General features: G+C 39.0%; 2 protein-coding genes across 2 annotated transcripts; one reads left to right on the forward strand and one right to left on the reverse strand.

Moving 5' to 3' along the window:
- Positions 1 to 9,723: 9,723 nt before the first annotated feature.
- Positions 9,724 to 10,581, forward strand: LOC139431044 (uncharacterized). Its single transcript, XM_071198614.1, has one exon. The coding sequence runs from the start codon at positions 9,724 to 9,726 to the stop codon at positions 10,579 to 10,581; it is 858 nt and encodes a 285-aa protein (XP_071054715.1).
- A 1,970-nt stretch (positions 10,582 to 12,551) lies between these two features.
- Positions 12,552 to 13,651, reverse strand: LOC139431045 (piggyBac transposable element-derived protein 4-like). The gene is made up of 2 exons (XM_071198615.1): positions 13,324 to 13,651; positions 12,552 to 12,568 (listed from the first exon to the last, which is right to left on the reverse strand). The coding sequence occupies exons 1-2, from the start codon at positions 13,649 to 13,651 to the stop codon at positions 12,552 to 12,554; spliced, it is 345 nt and encodes a 114-aa protein (XP_071054716.1).
- Between the last annotated feature and the right edge of the window lie 7,228 nt (positions 13,652 to 20,879).

Here is a 20,879-nt window from a genome sequence, read left to right on the forward strand (position 1 = left end):
AATTTGTCACTTAACATATCGAAGTGTCGAACTGTTACTTTTACGAGAAAAAAGCAGTTCTTTAAATTTGATTACCGGTGCGGAACATGCTTACTGGATGGTGTTGACACTATTAAAGACCTGGGCATTATTTTAGATAGCAAACTACTGTTTGATCAACACGTTGACGCAGTGGTGGCTAAAGCTAATAGGATGCTGGGATTCGCTCTTCTGAATCGTTTTGCTGCTCTAGACCTATTATTTCTTTATACAATGCTTTCGTTAATAGTATTTTATCGTTCGGCAGTACAGCTTGGAACCCTCAGTACGACGCATACGTTAACAGAATAGAGAGGATTCAGATAAGGTTTCTGAAGTATCTCTCGTATAAATTCCGGCATCCTTATACAGATTACCAATCTGCCTGTCAAATGTATCATATGCCCACACTTCTACAGCGCAGAACTTGCAGTGATGCCTGCTTTCTGTTCAGATTGGTCAGAGGTTACTGTGATTCTTCCTATCTTCTTTCACGCATTGATCTGCATGTTCCCCCTCGTCGGCTGCGCTATGACTTTCTGTTCTATGCGCCGACTGCCCGGACAAATTCGTATAGAAATTCCCCAATACTTCGCATGGAGAGGACAGTGGATCGTCTTGGGTTGGACATATTCGCCGTCACGCCGCACAACTTCAAGCAAATTATTCGTAATGCCGTGCTCGCCCTACCAGTTGTGTGATTTTAAGTACATTATCTCGTTGCAGCGGCTTGAGTTTTGCCTTGAATTGATTTGATCACATATGCTTAACCCTAGAATACTATACTGGTTTTGATATACGTGAATACTATACTGTCGTAAACTTGACGATCATTAAAAAACATTATATAGAAAGCGGATTTTTATTACAAAATATGTACAATCTATGAAGATATCTTGCTTACGTATTCAGTAACACAATAATATATAGTAAACCTAAATTATCTTAATGCGAGGCGCATTCGGTGCAGTAATTTCCACGATGCGTTCCACAAAATGCCTTTCTACACTGCACACAATAGGTGGTGGTCATTCGCCTTAATTTGCTCGGGCAGTAAAAACAAATTGTACGTTTTTTGTCTTGAGGAACCGTATTTTCATCCACCACATCTACCTTGAGTATTTCGCAAATGTTTTGGCGTAGATTTCGACGTAAACTTGGAACGCTTATTCTGTGCTCCATCCACGGCTTTGCAAGGCGATAGGCCAATTCAATCATAAATCCTTCCCGTGATAAAGGTTTTTCGCCCCTCTTAAATGTATTGTAGCAATATACTATATATGAATTAATACTGGCTGAATTTACCATTCCGTAAAATACACATAACGGCCATCTTCTGGTTTTTCGACTGCAACTCATATTTGAAGAAAGTTGATCAAACGTATCGACCCCTCCTTTGGTTTCATTATAATTAAGAATCATCATTGGTTTACCATTTTCTTCTGAAATTTCCGCTCCGTCATGCATCGTGGATAGCAATAAAACGATTTTATTTTTTTTCGGTTCGTAAGACACCAATGTTTTGTTTCGGTCAAAACAAAACATTGAAGTTTTAGGATTCCTTCCTTTCGTTTCTAATAGTTGTGGGGGTATCTCCCGTTTATTTTTTTTTATTGTTCCTAACATCGTAAGTTTATATGGTTTTTGTAGTAGTTCATCAGCAAGGTCAACCGAAGTGAACCAATTGTCCATCGTGATATTTCGATTGCTGCCGTGAACAGACTTTGTTAGTTCTTTTACAAAATAATTTGCTACTGGTAAACCTCCAGTTTGCGTTCCCTTTCCTAAGTATGGACATGCGTCAACTAGATATTTTGATGAAGAATCACATAGCATCACTATCTTTATGCCATATTTAGCTGGCTTAGTAGGTATATACATTTTAAAAGGGCACCTGCCGCGGAAGCCCAGAAGTTGCTCGTCTATTGTCAGATAAGACGATGGCGTATACGACGTTCTGCAGGTGTCGATGAATATTTCCCATATTTTACGTATATGTGTAAAAGAATCATCTTGCTTTCTCGCTTCTCTACTTTCTTTATCATCAAATCTAAGACAATTAACTAGAAAGTTAAAACGTTCGTAACACATGCAACTTTTATAAAATGAACCCGAAATAGCAGAATCAAACATCCGTTTGACGTGAAGATGATTATCTTTTTTCACGGCAGAGTAGCAGCACTGCAAAAAATGCCATTATTTCCTCCTTAGAAACATGTGAGATCCAGGCTTCGGCTTTAGCATATTTCGCAGATTGTCTGGTAATTTCTTCATTAGTGTGTTGAAGAATTATATTCAATATATCATTGGAAATAAAATGCAAGAAGTGATCCTCAACTGTTAAACACTCTTTAGCTTTTCCTTTACTGCCTACCAAAAAATGTACCATATTTCGACTAGCTGTTCTTTTAGATCTTAGCGGTAATTTAGCTGACCATTTATGTCCGTTTTTTCCCTTGAGATTAGTTGTATTGGGCAAAATTATACTCTTCTCCTTTCGGGGTATTTTAGACAATGGGAGATTTTGATCGGTTTCTTGTTCAACGTTTTGTGGTACTACTGTTGAACTACGTACATCAGCAACATCTATGGGAACATTTCTAGTCTCTTGTGTGGAAAAAACTGAGGAATCATGGCGTGCAGTTCTAACATCCTCATCCGAATTAGTATCATCATCGTCATTTGAAATAGACTCATCGACTTCTAAATTATCTTCTTCCCAGTCACTTCCGCTATCACTATAAAGTTCTGAATTACTTTCTTCTCCATTCATTATTCGTTCAATTTCCATTTGTAATTCAAGTTCAGACAAAGGTCTTTTGGACGACATTTTACTAAAAGATCGATTAGTATTAGGAACATAATAAATTAGGATAAAATTCTCTTACTTGTTAGAAAAATTGAATCTCTCGAAAATTGTACAAATTTCGCGAACATACGTCAACACTATTCCGTCGTAAAATTGACGACAACCTTTCGAAATAACCAATACTGGAAAACAATTACGCACGGTCACCTACACTGACGTATAGCTCACGACTAGCTATGAAGCTACTGAGAACGTTGAAACGGGCAATCACTAGAAAGAACCGGAAAACTAGCGGGAATACCCTACCGCGGTAAATTTTACGAAGGAATAGTATTCTAGGGGTAAGGCCATTAATTAATTATCTGATCCATGTTCAATTTTGTGTTCATACAATTTATTGTAGTATATAAAATGTATTACAGTGGAGTAGCTTTTATATGGGACTGTGTCCTCTTGCTACCCCCGTGTGTGTAAATAAATAAATAAATTAGAGAGTAAATTAAGAATAGTGTTATTATTAGAGAAGGCCAAAACAATACCAAATTTTGAAAAAATATGTTTAGCTTCATAAGTAAGGGAATTAAAAGGAATTGCCTTGTAAACATGATCAGTATCTTCCCTTGTGAAAATTCCCCGTTATCTTCCCTCCGTTGAATAATCCTATTGTGTAATTGATTTAAAATTTTTAAAGTAAAGTTGTTTTGTGTAGCAAGTTTCTGTATATAATTAAATTCTGCAATTTTATTTTCATCATTTAAGGGGTATTTCAGAATTCTATTTATTAAAAATCTAAAGTTTGCCAATTTATGTGAATCGGGATGAAAAGAGTCAAAGGGTACTGTGGTTGGAATGGCAGTAGGTTTTCTGTATACATTAATATCAACGGAATTGTTCGCTGTTATTTTCAGGGTCAAATCTAAAAAATTAAGTTTTCTGTTTTCTTCTTTTTCTAATGTAAAGTTTAATTTTGTATGCAAGTTATTCAAAAATCGATTAAGAAAAGTATTTAAAGAATCTGAGTCACCCTCCCAAACACAAAAGATATCGTCTACATACCTTACCCACTTAAAAACATTTTTATTATAAGGATTTTTATCATTAATAATGAAACTCTCTTCAATATAATTAAGAAAGATATCTGCTAAAATTCCAGAAAGAGGCATACCCATAGGTAAGCCATCCTTTATGTCATAATATTCTTTATTAAAATAACAAACATTTTGAGTTACTACATGATGTAAAATTAAGTTTAAATCATTAACGATATTTTCATTATTATTGAAATGCTTTTTAAAAAACTTATCTACTATTAAGGGTTATACCAACAGGAACATTTGAATATAAATTGGTCACATCAAAAGAAACCATCATCTTTTTATTAAATTTTATATCTTTAATCATGTTTATAAACTGAATTGAGTTCTGAACAGAAAAGGCAGTCTCTCTAAGGGCGGAGAATTTGTCTACAGTTACGACCTTTAATAGGAAGCGTGCGGCGACTAGCCCGACCGTTACCACCGGCAAAAGACTTAGGGCCGGAGAGGGCCCGACCACAAGTGCGAGCTCTAAGACTCCTGCGACCGAAGCACCCCGCGAGGAGTGGATCGAAGTCGGGAAGGCAAAGAGAGGAAAAAGAGCCACGCAGGGTAAAATTCGACCCTCCGAAAAGGAAGGAGGGGATAACTGTAGACGCAAGGGTGACCAAAAACCGCAAAATTCAGATCCTGAAAAGAACAAGATCAGGAGACGACGGCAAAGAAATTCCGCCGTGCTTATAACGCCATCCGAAGGGACAACTTATGCCGATGTTCTGTGTCAGATGAGAGGCGGTGCAAAACCTGAGAACACGGGAACCGGCATTAAAAAAGTACGCCAGATAAAAGCCGGAGGTGTTCTATTAGAATTCGAGCGAAATGCTAAAAACCGAGAACAGTTCTGTAGTAGAACCGGCGGCAAGATTCTGGGCGATCAGGCGAGGGTAACCACTTTAAGCCCAAAACCAGCTTAGAAGCCCTGGACCTCGACTTAATGACTACGGTTGAAGAAGTCAAAACGGCGATCATGACGGCAATTCCGACCCTCGACGAAGAAATAAACGTTAGATTGAGGCGGAAAACGCCCAACAACTTAGCTAAATGTCGGCCGCTTAAAAATCGGGTGGGTAAGCAGCAGGATCAGGAGACGGCTAGACATCAAGCGATGCTATCGCTGCCTCGGATTTGGGCACGGACAGGCAAAATGTGACGGCCCCGACAGGCGCTCCGAAAACATCTGCGGTATAATTGAAGAATAGACATGTCGCTTAAAAATCGACAATTTTTTTTTACCGGTGGTACTCAAATAAGCCGTTAAAAATAAAAAAAGAAGTGCGGAAAAGTGTATAAGTTACCGAAAAATTACTTTAAAGTTTCGAGGTGACGTCACGTTTTCTGACGTCATCAATCATGCTCTAACCATATATTTACGCAGCACCACTGCTAATTCCAATCGTTTCATTGTTTTTCACAAACAATCACATTACATTAATCCGATAAAATTATAAATTAAATAATTTAAACAAAACAGAAAGAATTAACAGTTTCTTAAAACGCATATTTTCGAGTTAAATAACCTTGTATCTTAGGTATACGACACAACAATTGATATGTCGTTTCTTACCATCTACCTGATACCCCGTCCTCCAATCCCTTTTTTTGTTATTGTTAACGTTACTTTTTTCCTTACAATTGTTAAATATTTTTGTATTGTTTTCTTGAAAGGATTATTTTAGAAAACGAGAGGAGTAAGACGAAAAATAAGGTCATAAAATATGATAAATATTTTTAAACAATTGTAAGAGCGATCATTGTCATACCACCCCCTTTATAGTTGTGTAGGAAAGAAGGGGGAATGGAAATTCCGACTTGCTTTTGGGTAGTATATAAACCGTTTTCGTTTTTAAAAATTTACTTATGTTTTTAACATGGCTGAGGTAAGTTGGATATTTTGATAATAATATTAGATATAATTTTATTGTTTTTTAGAGTACTGAATACTGCATGTTTCCACTGCGTTCCGTTGAAGGAGAGGAGTTACTGAACCGTCTGAGGGATTGGGGTTTCATTCCCAATGAAGGCGATTACAAGTGCCCGCAATGCGAGAGTCCGCTAGTCTTACAAGAACAGAGTAGAGCAATAGATGGATATTTGTGGGTATGTAACGGACGTGTTTCCGTCAGGAAACAGAAGAAGCAAAAGCGTGGTACGACTGTATCGTTTCGAACCGGTACGTTTTTTGCACAGTCTAAATTAGATATACCCCAAATTTTAGGATTCATCTATTTGTGGGTGGAGAAAGTTAGTATTGCATTCATCGCAAAACTAACCAATATGTCCTTAAGAACTGCGGTCGACTTTGCATCGTTCTGTCGGGAGGTCGTATTGGATAAATACCTGGTGCATCCAGAGATGTTAGGCGGTCCGGACTCTGTCGCCGAGCTTGACGAGAGTAAATTTGGCCGGCGAAAATATCACCGAGGACACCGCGTTGAGGGCCAATGGGTTTTTGGCGGATACGAACGTGGTACAGGACGTGTGTTCATGGAGACCGTGGAGGACAGATCAGCGGACACCCTTCTCCCCATCATCCAAAAGTGGATACGGCCGGGTACCACCATAATTTCCGATTATTGGAGGGCCTATGATTGTTTGGACATGGAAGGGTACGTACATTTAAAAGTTAATCATTCGATTAATTTTGTAGATCCGGATACAGGCGCGCACACCAACGCCATAGAGAGTACGTGTCGACATGCTAAGGGTAGCATGTCCTCCTCTGGCCGGACGAAGACCCATCTACCCGGTAATCTTGCGCGATATATGTTTCTTAAATCTTGTGCAGGAAGAGGGGTAGATAAGGCCACGGAATTCTACAAATTAGCTGCATCAGTGTATGACCCTACCAAACCAACAGAGCAACGAGATCCGGAGGATGTAGGTGATAAGTATCTGTCCGATAATGATCACCAATAAAATAATTAACATTTGGCAATTTCAAATATTAATATTTGAATTGGACAAATTTTTATTACAGCGCATATACTTAATTTTTGGGTTGCGTCTCTGTTCACTTCCTCGTAGTGCAACCTGGGTAACGCTAAGAACAGAATAGGTACAAAATATTAATTTTATTGATAGATGCGATTTTTTAGCTGCGGGTGGGTCAAATATTGGTATGGTCTTGTTGAAAAAAAACTTTACATTCGGATCCACCTAATTTACTGATTTATATAAGTATTAATTTTATTGATAGTTTTTTTTTAGCAGCAGGTGGGTTAAATATTGGTATGGTCTTGTTGAAAAAAAAAAACGTTACATTCGGATCCACCTAAATTACTGATTTATTTCAGAATTTTGTATAGAAATTAGATTTTGAGTTAGGTTAATTCACATTTAAACAACTGCGAAATCCTGAAATGTCGGGTTCGGAGTAGGGGAAGAGTAAACACACGAGCAGGAAGATGGTTAATAAACGCGTTTGATCACGTTTTAGTCGTTATTCGTTGAGTATCAAAGTAACATGGGTGTTTCACCCGAAAATAAGCGTTATAAGACTAACAAGTTGTTAATCTTTCATTACATTTGAGAAAATGATTTATTTTTACTTACATTATTCGTGTTGTGTACGTGAATATGGAACAAATTATTTATCGGACCAATTTTAACCGTTGTGTTGTGAAAAATACGTCGTAAGCATGGTCACAAAATGTGACGTCACTTTTCCTCACGTTCTTTTTATTTTTAACGTGTTTTTTAGGCATTTTTACGTCGGTAAAAAAAAAATCGTCGATTTTTAAGCGACATGTGTATTCTTCAATTTTTCCACATCTGCTATAACTGTGGGACAAAGAGCCATTTAAAAACGGAGTGTAAAAACACTCCAAGATGTTATCTCTGTAGCGACGATGAAGACCCGACGGATCATGTTCCGGGGTCGGGTAAGTGTCGAACATTCAAGCTGGCTTTGGAAGCAGCTTTCTCAGTAATCCAAATAAACTTGCACCGAAGCAAAGCAGCGGACGACCTGCTTTCCCAGTACCAAAGGGAACACGAGGTCGATCTGCTGATGATCAGCGAGCATTGAATATATGTGATCTCGCAAAGTGCGAGATCACGGTCGACCCACCTTGCGGTATACGACCCGTCGGCCCGCTATCCAGCGCCACCACCCCCAAGACAACCCACCTCCTCCGCCTTCCAAAAATTAGCGGGAGATGAGTCAGTTTATTTTCAAGTCTCGAATAATATACAAACAATTTCATACAAATCAAAATACAAAAAAAATATATTCCGCAAACAAAAAAACAAATAAATCCGCTACAAAGATAAGCATAAAAAAATTTAGTGTATACACATATTCTGCTACAACGAAAAATGCAATATACACACATATTCCGCTACCAAAATCAAAATTACATCCGCTATCGAGAAAAAAATACAATATATACACATTTCTCTTTCCGCTACAAAAATAAAATGGTAAATCCGCTACACGGAAACATAGAAAATATACACCTACTCCGCTTCAAAAAACCATAATAATAAATCCGCTATAAAGAAGAGTTTATATCTACGCACATTTCGCGACAAAAATCAATAACAAATCCGCTACAAAGAAAAATTAATATCTACGCACGCCCCGTTACAAAAATGCAAAGGTAAATCCGCAACAAAGAGACATACAAATTGAGGTACAACATGTACATATATTCCGCATACCATTTTTTTTCTTTTTCATTCTGTCTTTTCGTTTTTCTTTCTTTCTGTCTTTTTTCTATTTACCCACTCTTTATATGCCAACACAATACCTTTGCACCTTACAACTATCGAAGTACAACAATATGATAAACTAAAAAAACAGAAAAGAGCGACGGAAAGTAATGGAGAGAGCAACCAACCAATGATGCAATAGTAACCGTACAGCTATTAACCCAATTCATCACCGTCATAATAAAACACCAAACCCGCGGCTAACTTATTCCAATCCTTTATATCCTGCTCCCCTTCAATACCCCTCCATTCACACCTTACCTCCTCATTTCGCCTACTCATCACGCGCTCCCTACAACTCACTCGTCTAGGGTCGGTACACTCCCACAATATGTGGTTGAGTGTATCCTCCCCTCCACCACACACACACCTTCCATCTCCCTCTCTCAAACCAAACCTTTTCAAGTAACTGTTAAAGGGCCCATGCCCACTAAGTAGCTGGATCCCTTTTGCCGACATCGCCATTTCACCAACCCATTCACACCTCAACCATTCGTAAACACTTCTTCCCACCTTAGACGCCTTCCACAATTCTCTCCATTCCTTCGTCAACCTCATTCTTTGCTCCCTTCGGAATGTTCCTCTCGCCTTGGACACCCTCATGAACCCCCAGTTCTCCCCGTCTGTCTTCACCCATTCATCCACCGACCTCATCCCTTCTTCAGCCCTTCATCGCCACTCCACCTTAATCATCTTTCCGTTCGACAAGGTCCTCTTCAGCACCTTCGACACCTCGTTCAACTCAACGCTTCTCATGCCAACTTCACATATCTTTTCAACTGCAAGACGGTTATCGTTATAAATGTAAAAACTACCGTTACTCTGCCCACATATCCATTCCAGCCCCAATCTTATCGCCTGCACCTCTGCCTGCAGAACTGTAGCATGAACTCCACGGTGCGCACTGAACAAGGCGCTGGACCTGGATTTGTCTGGGTAAAATCCGATAAAAGCATGCTCGTAAGCTGTTAGCTCACACCGAACGAATCGATAGCCGATTTCCAGATACTTCTGGCGGGAGACTTAAACGCCAAGGCGATCGAATGGGGCATGAATAAAACTGACTCCAGAGGCAGGCGGATATTGGACATGGCCGCTAGAATAGGCTTGACAGTTATTATCTCCACATTTAGGAGAACCGGGTCTGGCGAAACCATTCCGGACGTCACATTGGCGTCCGAAAACATGGCGGGTCGTATACTTGACTGGTCGGTCCTTGAAGAATACACAGGAAGTGACCACCAATATATAAAATTTCATATTGCTGATCAGCACGCAAGGCTATCCATGCCTAAAAGTACTATTATACGATGGAATATTGCCAAGCTAAATGTTAAAGCGTTTACGGAGGCCATAGAAAACGGTAAGGCGGAAGCCTTAAAAATGCGCGATGGGGCGGAACTCGTAACTTCCCTTACAATGTCCTTAGTCCGACAAGCGTGCGACCTTAGCATGCCAGGTAAGAGGCCGTCTACGGTCAACAAAAAATCGGCATACTGGTGGATGGCCGAGATAGCCAAGTTAAGAAAACAATGTAACCAACAACGGAGGAAACTGACAAGGGTTAGACGGCGAGACCACCTTAACGCACTAAACGACTCTTCCGAACTCAAAGCCGCTAAAAAGGAATTAAAGCGAGCTATTGCAAAGAGTAAACACCAGAAATGGGAAAAGTTCCGGGATGATATTAACCGCGACCCATGGGGACTCGGGTATAAGCTGGTCATGAAGAAACGGAGAAAGATCTTCTCCCCAACAGTACTTACAAACGAGGAAACGTCGACCATTGTTGCCGACTTGTTCCCGGAGTGCAACGAAAACGTGACTCGCACCTCTGAAGAAGTTACCGACCTTCCCGTAATAACAGAACCCGAACTCCTAGCGGCGGCAAAGCGCTCAAAAATAGAAAGGCCCCTGGTCCCGACGGGGTCCCCTCTAAAGTTCTAAAGATTACGGCCGTGGCAGCACCGGAAGTCCTCATAAACATGTTTAACTGCTGTCTGAAAGAGAGGGTTTTCCCGAAGGCCTGGAAAGTCCAAAAGCTCGTGCTGATTAATAAGGGGAAAGGCGGCGATCCGCTCGCTGCAACGATATATCGGCCCCTCTCTATGCTAGATTCCTCAGGCAAGCTTGTCCAACCGTCAATATAGTTTCCGCAACGGACCTGTGTTTCACGACATCGTCGATACCTTTCAAGGAGCGCAGCGAGTGAATCGTCATTCCAGACCGATTATAGCTTTGATTACGCTCGATATTCGAAACGCTTTCAACTCGGCACGGTGGGGAGAGATACTTCTCGCACTTCAACGAGATTTTTCCACTCCAACGTACCTAATGAGAATGTTTAGAGCTTACCTCTCTGACAGAACCATCATCTACGACACCGCTGAGGGACAGAGTACAAGAAAAATGACGTGCGGGGTGGCCCAGGGATCCGTGCTGGGGCCCGAATTATGGAATGTTTTCTATAACGACATTCTTAAAATACCCATGCCTGAAAATTGTCACCTAATAGGATATGCCGATGACTTAGCTGCCGTGGTTCTCGCCAGAGACACGTTTGAGCCTCAGCTGAAAACTAACGGCACCATGAGGCGGATACTTATCTGGACAAGCAATCGCGGGTTGAAGTTAGCATCAGAGAAAACGGAAGTCGTTCTCCTCACGAAGCGAAGAATCCCTCTGGAGGTGCCACTGAAGATCGGCAGCAATGATATCACTACCGCGACGGCAATAAAATAACTGGGCGTGACAATCGACAGCAAGGTCTCTTTTACAAAACATTTAAGAACGGTCTGCGATAAAGCCGCAACAGTGGTGTAATCCCTTTCGCGGCTGATGGCGAACGTCGGCGGGCTCACGGCGTCGAAAAGAAAATTGTTGATGGAAGTATCCAATTCCATACTACTTTACGGTAGCGAGGTCTGGTCTGCGACAGTCCGGTCGACAGCATGGAGGCGCCTAAAAGCGATACAACGTAGACGCGCGCTCCGAGTAGCCAGCGCCTATAGAACGGTCTCCGGCCTAGCTGTTTCAGTAATGGCTGGAGTAACACCAGCCACCACTTCTTGCGCAAGAGAAACGTAGAAGATGGGAAGCAAGGGAAAACCCGGAACTAAAGAGCCTGATCGCAAAGCGCACCAACGACGCATGACAGGAACGGTGGGATCAAGATAGAAGGGGCAGGTGGACTGCACGCCTGATTACTAACGTCTCTGCTTGGGGGAGAGAAAGCACGGCGAGGTTAATTTCTACCTAACCCAGTTCCTCACCAGCCATGGGTGTTTCAACAAATACCTCCACACCATGGGGAAGGTTAACAGCGCGACGTGCCATTATTTGGACGGCGAAACTGACGACGCCGAACACACCTTCTTCCATTGTAGAAAATAGGACGAAGTCAAAAACCGCCTGGTGATAGATGTAGGCCCCTTCGACTCCGAGTCCATAGTCGTCCAAATGCTCGCTTCCGAGGACACGTGGAATAAGGTCACTATTTTTGTCACCGAAATACTGACAAGAAAAAAGAAAGATATGGACACCGTCACTAGACTTTGAGAGAGTAGAAGAAGGAGGGAGGCGCTTCCTAGCGACCGAAGAACCCTCCTCCAACCACGGTGAGTTATAATTTAACAAATATTATTATAAAAGTAACCCGGAAATTTTTAATTTCATACTTACCATTGGAGTTGATCGATACGTCTGAAGCCGTCAGCCAGCAGCGTACACCTGGAAGAGAGGAAGACGGAGGGGTGCGCTCCCTTGGGACCGAAATTCCTCCGAAGAAATCCCTTGACGGGTGGTACCGGAGAAGAGAGGGGGGGGTTTACTGGATATGCACAGAGAGTCCCAGTCTACCGGCCGAAATAAAGTGACCTTACGGACATCTCTAGGCGCCAACAGTAGGCCGGGGTGCATTAATGCATTTTCCCCTCTGCGCAAAAAAGAAAAAAAAAATGTATTGATAAAATATTTAAAATATACCTTGTCCTCTTAAAAAATTTAAATTCACACCCAAATCTCTCAAGGAAGTCAATATCGTATTTGCTAGACCAATTCAAGTGACATCCACAACCGGAACAAAGCAGAGAAAGTCTTCACAAATTTGATAATTTGTAGATACATAACGCACATATCGAGCATAAATTGAAGGCTACTCGGTGCCACCGACATCCGTTGTTTCGTCCGCAATTGCCGAGAAACATTTTGAATCCTATATGCGTTGAACCAGTTTAGATGTAATGATTTTCTCTGCCGCTTCGATTATTTCATTTTGGATGGTTTTGCTATGTAGCTCTCATTTTCACCTGCCGTCATTAGGTGATTGTTTAAATTTTCATCGCCACTTTCGATTGCGAAACGCAGGATCGCTCGAAAGTTTTCATCATTTTCCACAGGGAAATCTTTCAATAATGGTCCATCATCCAGATGACCTCTCAAGGCCAATCCTTGCCTACCACAGAATAGAAATGTCCGAACAATAGGAGCCAACTTTTTTCAATTTTCCATTTTTGTATGTTTTAACCCACGATCAATTTCACATACAATATTATTAGTTTAATTATCATATATGAATTTGAAATTTTGTGCATCCTTTGCAGCATTTTGAAGGTAGGTTTTCGTATCATGATCCCTCATTTTTCGCAATACCTGGCCATCGCCTGGTATTGCGAGCACAGTTATACTTACCACATAACTGGTCAACTGAATCCACTCCACCTTTGGTTTGATTGTAAAAGTGAATCATGTCAGGTTTCTTTTTTTCTGTATCATCAACCAAGTCATCATGATGGAAACTTGACGCCAATAGAACACATTTATTTTTCTTAGGAATATGTGATAAGATGGTGATTTTTTCTGAAAAATCAACGAGAGTGGAATGTATATCTCTATTTTTAGGTTGTATGAAAGCATAAGGTATCTGTTTTTTGTTTTTTCGAATAGTTCCAACAGCTGTCAGACGATGATCTGGCAACATCTTTTCCATTATATCAATTCCAGTGAACCACTTGTCCATGGTGACATTCCTTCCAGAATTGATAACTAATTTACATAATCTCTCCACAACATCGTTAGTTTTGTAACGTATTTTGTAAGGTCCTTCCGGCTGCACTTCGCAATATATTTCGAGGTTCGTTGTATAATATGTTCTGGAGTCTACCAAAGCAAAAATCTTCAACCCGCATTTTGCAGGTTTGTTAGATATGTACATCCTAAAACTACAACGTCCTCGGAATGACCACAGCATTTCGTCCAATGGTACGTATTCTCCAACACTGTAAGATAATAAGATAAAAGTCTCTGACAGCACTTATTTTATCTAATTCTTTTCGTTAGTTTCTTGTATTTATGTTATCCAACCTGATACATTTCAACAAGAAACGAAATCTATTTATACCCATAGTAGCTGGAAATACATCATTACCAGTACCATCAGTTGTCCAGTATTCAGAAAGATTCATTGTTTCCATGCAATACTCCGATTAAATATAACATACCAATGGCGGCTTTGACTTCGATTAGATCAGTCTCCTTTTTTTGTAATCATATTCCATATTTTGTGTTATCTCATCTATGTATATGTTAGTACTTTCAACTATCATATTTGGCATATTTTCTCTCACTAACTTCAGCCAACGGGGTTTGTGCATTTTTGGCATAAGCTCTAACACCAGGTAAATGGGTTATGATATTCTCCTGTCTTGTACGAACAGTTTTTCGTGCACACTGTCTTCTCCATTTTGTACCGTCTTTACCAGTAAGATATTTTGGTCTTCTCTCCTCTAAATAGCCAATATCTTCAGTATCAATGGCTTCTTTTTCTGCTACATTCTGTGCACGAACTAACTCATCAGCGATGTTTTCTTCCGAGTCAGTCTCGTGATCACTGACTTCCTGGAAATTAGGAACTCCACCGAATCGTCATCGCTCTCCAAGTCCTCATCATCTATTTGAACTTCCTTCGACATTTTCTGTAGTCTAGCAATTACTCTTTCGTAGTCGTCCATTTTGACTAAAAGCCGTGCTTTGGAATAGACTTATTTCTTTGGAATAAGTAAGTACTACTGTTTACCTTGAAAATATAAGTAGATAATCTATAAAAACTATATATAGATAAACTATAAAAACTATATATAGATAAACTATATACTATACTCTCTCATAACTTATTTTTAGTATTAGTATAGAATTTTCAAACATCAATAAATACGTTAGGTCTCAGAAGCCTAAAGCATCCTCTATTCGTAAATGGATCAATTAGTAAATGATGTCATTTTAGAAATCTGTAGCACCTATAAAGTTAAGAAGCTACCAACGACATAATAAAAGTATATTGAAAAATGTGAAAGTTACAGCAAAAACATAATGTCATAGGCCTGTCAGGCCCAACGTATTCACTGTAGGGTTAAATTGAGTTCATGAAACCGCAATTCTTTCCCTATTTGATCGTCTCTCTATCTCCGCTAGTTTTCAAGATCTCCATACTAAACATGAAAAAAAAAAACTCACCCTGTATATGACGTTTTCCATCGTTTTACCAAAAACGACGTTATTCATTAATTTGAAAAAGTGTTTTTCGAATTGATTTTTGGCCTGTTGTCGTAGGGTGGTGTTGAAATCGATGTAGGATTTCAGCCAAGGTGACTGTTTAAATCCTCAACAATATTCGATTAATTTTTTCAACAATTAATCCATGCTTGATGGATCTATAGTTTTTCTTATTCATGAAATTGGCTATTATTGAATATTGGTCGGAGACTGTTTTAAATTAGGAGGGCAAATTCTCTGCCAGAAACGGTGGATCATTATGTGGATCGTGGAGATTACCAGGATAAATAATATCCACATCCAATGTCTAACAATCATCCGAACTGTCATCAATATTATCAATATTAAAATTTTCTATTTCCACTTCACTCATCCACTTGTAGTTACTTATTGGTAGATATTGAGACATCGCCCACCCATACAAATTTCGGGTCATATGATGGTAGATATTTATTATTGGCGACCGCTTCTCGCAGGGAACATAGAGATATACCACCACGTATCCATTTCTGGATAAAATGTACCATATCGATATCAGTTAGCAACTTTAAATTAACGTTTGTTTTATTGAGCATGCCATCCCACGAAAGATCAGGAGCAGTAAAATAATGGGCGGGGTCGAGGTTATAATAATTATCTCAAACTTTCCTGAATTTTTCGAAAACGTCCGATAGCAGTAGCAGATCTGTTTTTAAGTAAACGTTTGAATAATATAATAATGTTCTACAAGAAGAATTATTCCAAACGTTTACTGCATGCGTATACTGCTCATCAGTTACATTTTCATCGAACATTTTACTGGAGAAAGCCACCTTAGGTGGTAGAGCAGTTTCATTCAGCCTATCAAATGTCGTGTGACTAATTTGTGTGCGGGGAAAGATTGTTTAACATGACTAAAGTAACATTCGCTCAGATTACTAGCCAAACTATCTAGCGAAGAGGCCATGAATCGGAAGGAATCGAGGAAGCGTAATGTAAGATATTTTCGTCTGTCACCTTCGTTATTATTTATATTTTATTTTCTTTATTATTCGGTATGGCATCATATCATTATCTATATCAGCAATTTGTTTGATAAAAAGGTGGCTGCCAATATTCGGTTAAATTGTGGAAAAAAATTGGTAGGATAGAGGGAATTTTGAAATTGAGGTTAAAATTAGAGTGGGCAGGTCCTCCAAAATTTCCAGTTATCTGAGAATGATCAGCTACTTTACGATTATCACCAGTACAATTATCGAGTGTTTTTTTACAAATATGACAATTTAATGATGTATCGTAAAATAGCTGTTCAGCCTGTGACAGTGGGTGCATTGGAACAATATTTTTATAGCGATTATCATAAATTAACTTAGCGTTTTGTATTAACCGTTCAACAAACACATTAACGCAATCCTGCCCCGCATATGTAACAAATTTTGAATCAAACGCGCAGATTATTTGATAGGCGAAACTGTATGGTATATGTCTATGGGCGTTGGTCGTAAACGATTCAGCTTGATTAGGTTAACAGTGGGGGATGGGCTGTAAAAGGGACTCGAAGTCAGTGTAAACAACAAAAGATACCGCTAAGGTGTTTTTGAAATTTTGAAAACTTAAAATATTTCCTGGCACTAATTCACCAAAACAAATACGGCTAGGTTTGTTGGTCGGCAATTCCGCATGGATATGCAATTATACTTACAGTCACCTTTACAGATCATTATCGCTTTTAAAACAGTGGAGGCAACCATCACACAACCATAACATTACGAGCACTGACCTGATTGGAAATTAGCCGAGAAAGATTGCTAATTAATACATAGTGACCTCTGCCACCTTTAAAAATATAGAGTAAATTAATATGACGTCCCTCCACTCTTTTTCTTGTAAAATAAATTGGCCCATCTACAGCAAATATACCTTTAGACCGCTCACATAGCTCGTATACATTAATGCTGAGATTATTTGTTTACTCGATCTTTGTGAGATCGGTTAACTTACGGTTAATGGAAAGTCAATTCCAGTTAAGTTTAAGACCTCGGAATGATGGTGATAACTCGTTTTGCGATTTCTATTTTGACGAGCTGGGTGAAGTGCGGCAGTTAAGCACCACGCTAAACATGCGTTATCATCATTTCCGATATTAACTTTCTCATTATCGGTATCGATAGTGGGATGTATGAGTTCCCGGCTAACGGAGAGTATTGGTTGATGTTCAGCTCCAAGTGAGAGATGGAGAAAAACGCCCATCCGCTATCTCTCCTGGAACTCTTCACTTTGTTTAACGATGTCGTCAGCCATTAACTCATACACCCCATCTAACTTAGTTGATAATGTCACGACTCTGAAGTTTGTATTAAAATTTTTCATAAAGTACGTGACATTATCAACATCCTCACCACCCCCATCTCGCACCGTCTCCGATTTCACAAAGGTCGCGAATAATTGTAACTGTACTTTAATTGAACCATGTCTACCTTGTGAATTAACGATCAGCTTGAAGACGTCCGTCCGATACCGCTGGAGGTAGCTTGGAATGTCATCTTCGAAGTGGCTTCCAAATATTCTGTAACTGGCTACGCGTTCTTGAAAACATATCACCAGCTGCTGGATGCCACCCTGCAACGTCCCGATTTGCTAACGATGACTTCTCCTGTGCCCTACCAGTGTCGCCGCCCTCTGAAACACCAAGCCACATTGGTCGCAGACATATTGTTGTTGCTGCTGCTGCTGTTGCTCATTAACTCTTTTAGGAGCTCTTCTATTTGACAAAAAGAAAGAAATGAAAGAAATATGTGAAGCGTCAAATAGAAGAGCTAGTAAAAGAGGTAATGAGCAACAGCAGCAACAACAATATGTTTGCAAGCAATGTGACTTGGTGTTCCAGAGCGCGGCAAGACTGGCAGGGCACAGGAGAAGTCATCATCGTGAGCAAATCGGGACAGATGACATGGCACAATTAACTTTTGTGAAATCGGAGACGGTGCTACTGGAACTTACTTCTTGATGATCTCACCCAACGCTTCGTTTGCCACGCTTGGTTTCGAATACACTTCTCGTCGCCAAATAGATATTGTGTTTTCAACTGTAGGTTAAATAAACGTTATGTTTCTAACTGTAAATTGCTCGTTTATTCAGGACACCGACATCTTTACACTCTGTTACATTCTGTTCTACACACGCTCTTACACTAGCTTAGTTGCCTATATAACAGATTGATACAAACTGTTAGCGCGACGATGGCAAACCTGGTTCACGGTGAGACCGGTAGCCGCGCACATTTCGGCTACGAAGGGTTTATCTCTCATAACTCTGTAATCTATGTTGGCAAGTTTCTCAAAAATAACCGCGTCAAACTCAGGTACGACGGCAGACAACGTGTCAAAATATTGGCTCTCATGAGCCTTGCGTTCATGTGCGATGGTGGTCGTGTAATGTCGGGATTTAACAATGAATTTATTAAGGTTAATCATATGGTGTTCGTTCAACGTTCGGACGACAATTGTATTCTTATTCTGCAAATCCAACGTTTATTAACCTTCGTTACAATGACGTTCAATTCGCAATGTGCTTATGCAATATTCTTAGCTTACACAATCAACACTTAATACAGTAATACCCCGAAGGTACGTAATAGGTGGGACCGGGTAGGATTACATAAGTCGAAAATTACGTAAGTCGAGTATATGGATAGGTTGAAGCAAAATATATTGTTGTATATATGTACAACAAAAGGTAAACCGGAAACATATTCTAAATCAAATTTATTTAAGCATTCTAATAACAGTATGAAACAAACCAAAAAAAAATTAATATTTTATTTATGTTTTGTAGACTAATTTATTTAGATTTAGTCATTTAAATTGGACGGTTCTATAAAACTGGTGATGGTAGTTTGGCGACATAAATTCTTTTTCCAAAAGCACAATGACATCTTCATTATCATTACCAAATCGACTTGTTTTCCTAAAGAAGCAATATTTAGTACTACTTCGGTTATATAGTTTTCTGGCGCTGTTTCTGGTGAGTCGGCGAAGAAGTCCGGGCAAAATTTTTTCCAAATCCCCTTCAGTGTATTTGAGGAAACTTCGTCCCACGATTCTTTATTAATCTTTATTATTATAAAAAATAATAAAAAAAAGCGTTATTTACAATAAATATGTACATTATTATTATTTAAATATCATCAACAAGTATTTAACAAATAGATTAATCATAGATTATCACTTCCATCTCTTTCCTTCTCATTTTCTAACATTAATGTTGTTAACTCTAATCTTTTCTTTAATAATTCATTATAGGTATCCTGGACAGCTTTATTGGACACTACACCATATAAAGCAGATCAATTTTTTATAAATACATAGTAGGTTAGTTAGTATTTTGATTGTACTTTTACCTTTCCTTGTTGTTTGCAAAACCCAATCGTTATTTTCCACGTACTAACGTGGCTATTTTCATTGTCGAGGACATTTTTATGATGCGCCACCAAGTCAAGTAAAAGTGTTATTTCTTCAGGTTTAAAATTTGCCCTCCGAATACGCTTTTCGGTCTGATTTGCGGTTTTTATTTTTTCGTGATCGTTAATTGCCACTAACAGAACTGACAGGTTTATGAGAATTACCCACGAATTACCGACCATTACCGACGGACAAAGGAGATAGAAACCTGTAATACCTCTTTTACTCGTGGTCACCAACAGTCATTATAATATTCCCCTAGATTTTTACGTTAACTACTACATAGCCTATCCATTAGTTAGATCGAAATGGTAAAAGTCGTTTCGCAGTTAACTAATAGATAAGCGTTATCTTATAGTTAGACTAACGACCAGTTTAACTAGAGGTGGTAAAAGCGGGCCTAAGTGAATAATATATGAACTCTATATTAATATTAAATATAGTGTACATTAGAGTTATTTTTACCATGTAATATTACAATTTTTACTATAATTCTTTTTACCAACTACTCTAAAATTTTTACACGACACGATTTTTTCCTGTGTACGTTTTATGAGTTTTTAACCTAGTTTTATTAAAATCACCGCTCTCTCATTTGTTATGTGGGTGTTGGTCAAACCAAATAAAAAACAGTTTTCTTCTAATTATATTAACTTTAACTTTATTTATTACAGCACTCTTCGTGTAACGTACCCGTTCGATTAGTAATTACAATAGATTGACCAGTTATTGATGATAGATGATTTTGCATTCAATTGACCCTCTTTTGTGTCTTACATTATGTTTTATAATTGTTCCGGACACGCGATTGTGACGATGCAATCGACCAATCCCAGAATGACATATAAAATAATGAGTTCAACACCATCGATATCAGAATCAGCAATTTAGCAATGAAAACAATTATAGTAACCAATTCTGATGCCGTTGCTACTTTACACAATTTAGTAATTTTTTAAAAATTAATTATATAAACAAACATCTATGAACTAGAAAATATTATAAACAATTCTATTAAATTGAAGGGTGTAAAGGGTGCTTTACAACATCATTCCCTCCTTAATTTCGAAAATTGTACCTTGGATTGGTGCAATTTTCGCCAGTACTTGAAAAACTATAAGCATTCATTTCCAAACTAGTTTCATTAACACTTGTGTCGGGCGGATTTACAGTTTCAGGTGACAATTTAGGATTCATTTTATTACATTTTATTTTGTTACGAAAAATGAAACATAATATAACAATTAATATGCAGAA

Source organism: Onthophagus taurus, chromosome 8 (assembly GCF_036711975.1).
Source record: "Onthophagus taurus isolate NC chromosome 8, IU_Otau_3.0, whole genome shotgun sequence".
Classification (NCBI taxonomy): domain Eukaryota; kingdom Metazoa; phylum Arthropoda; class Insecta; order Coleoptera; family Scarabaeidae; genus Onthophagus; species Onthophagus taurus.

What these genes read in the sequence shown, in the direction of transcription:
- LOC139431044 (XM_071198614.1), top strand. Translation starts at nt 9,724, where the DNA reads ATGGCCGCTAGAATAGGCTTGACAGTTATTATCTCCACATTTAGGAGA.
- LOC139431045 (XM_071198615.1), bottom strand. Translation starts at nt 13,651, where the DNA reads ATGGACAAGTGGTTCACTGGAATTGATATAATGGAAAAGATGTTGCCA.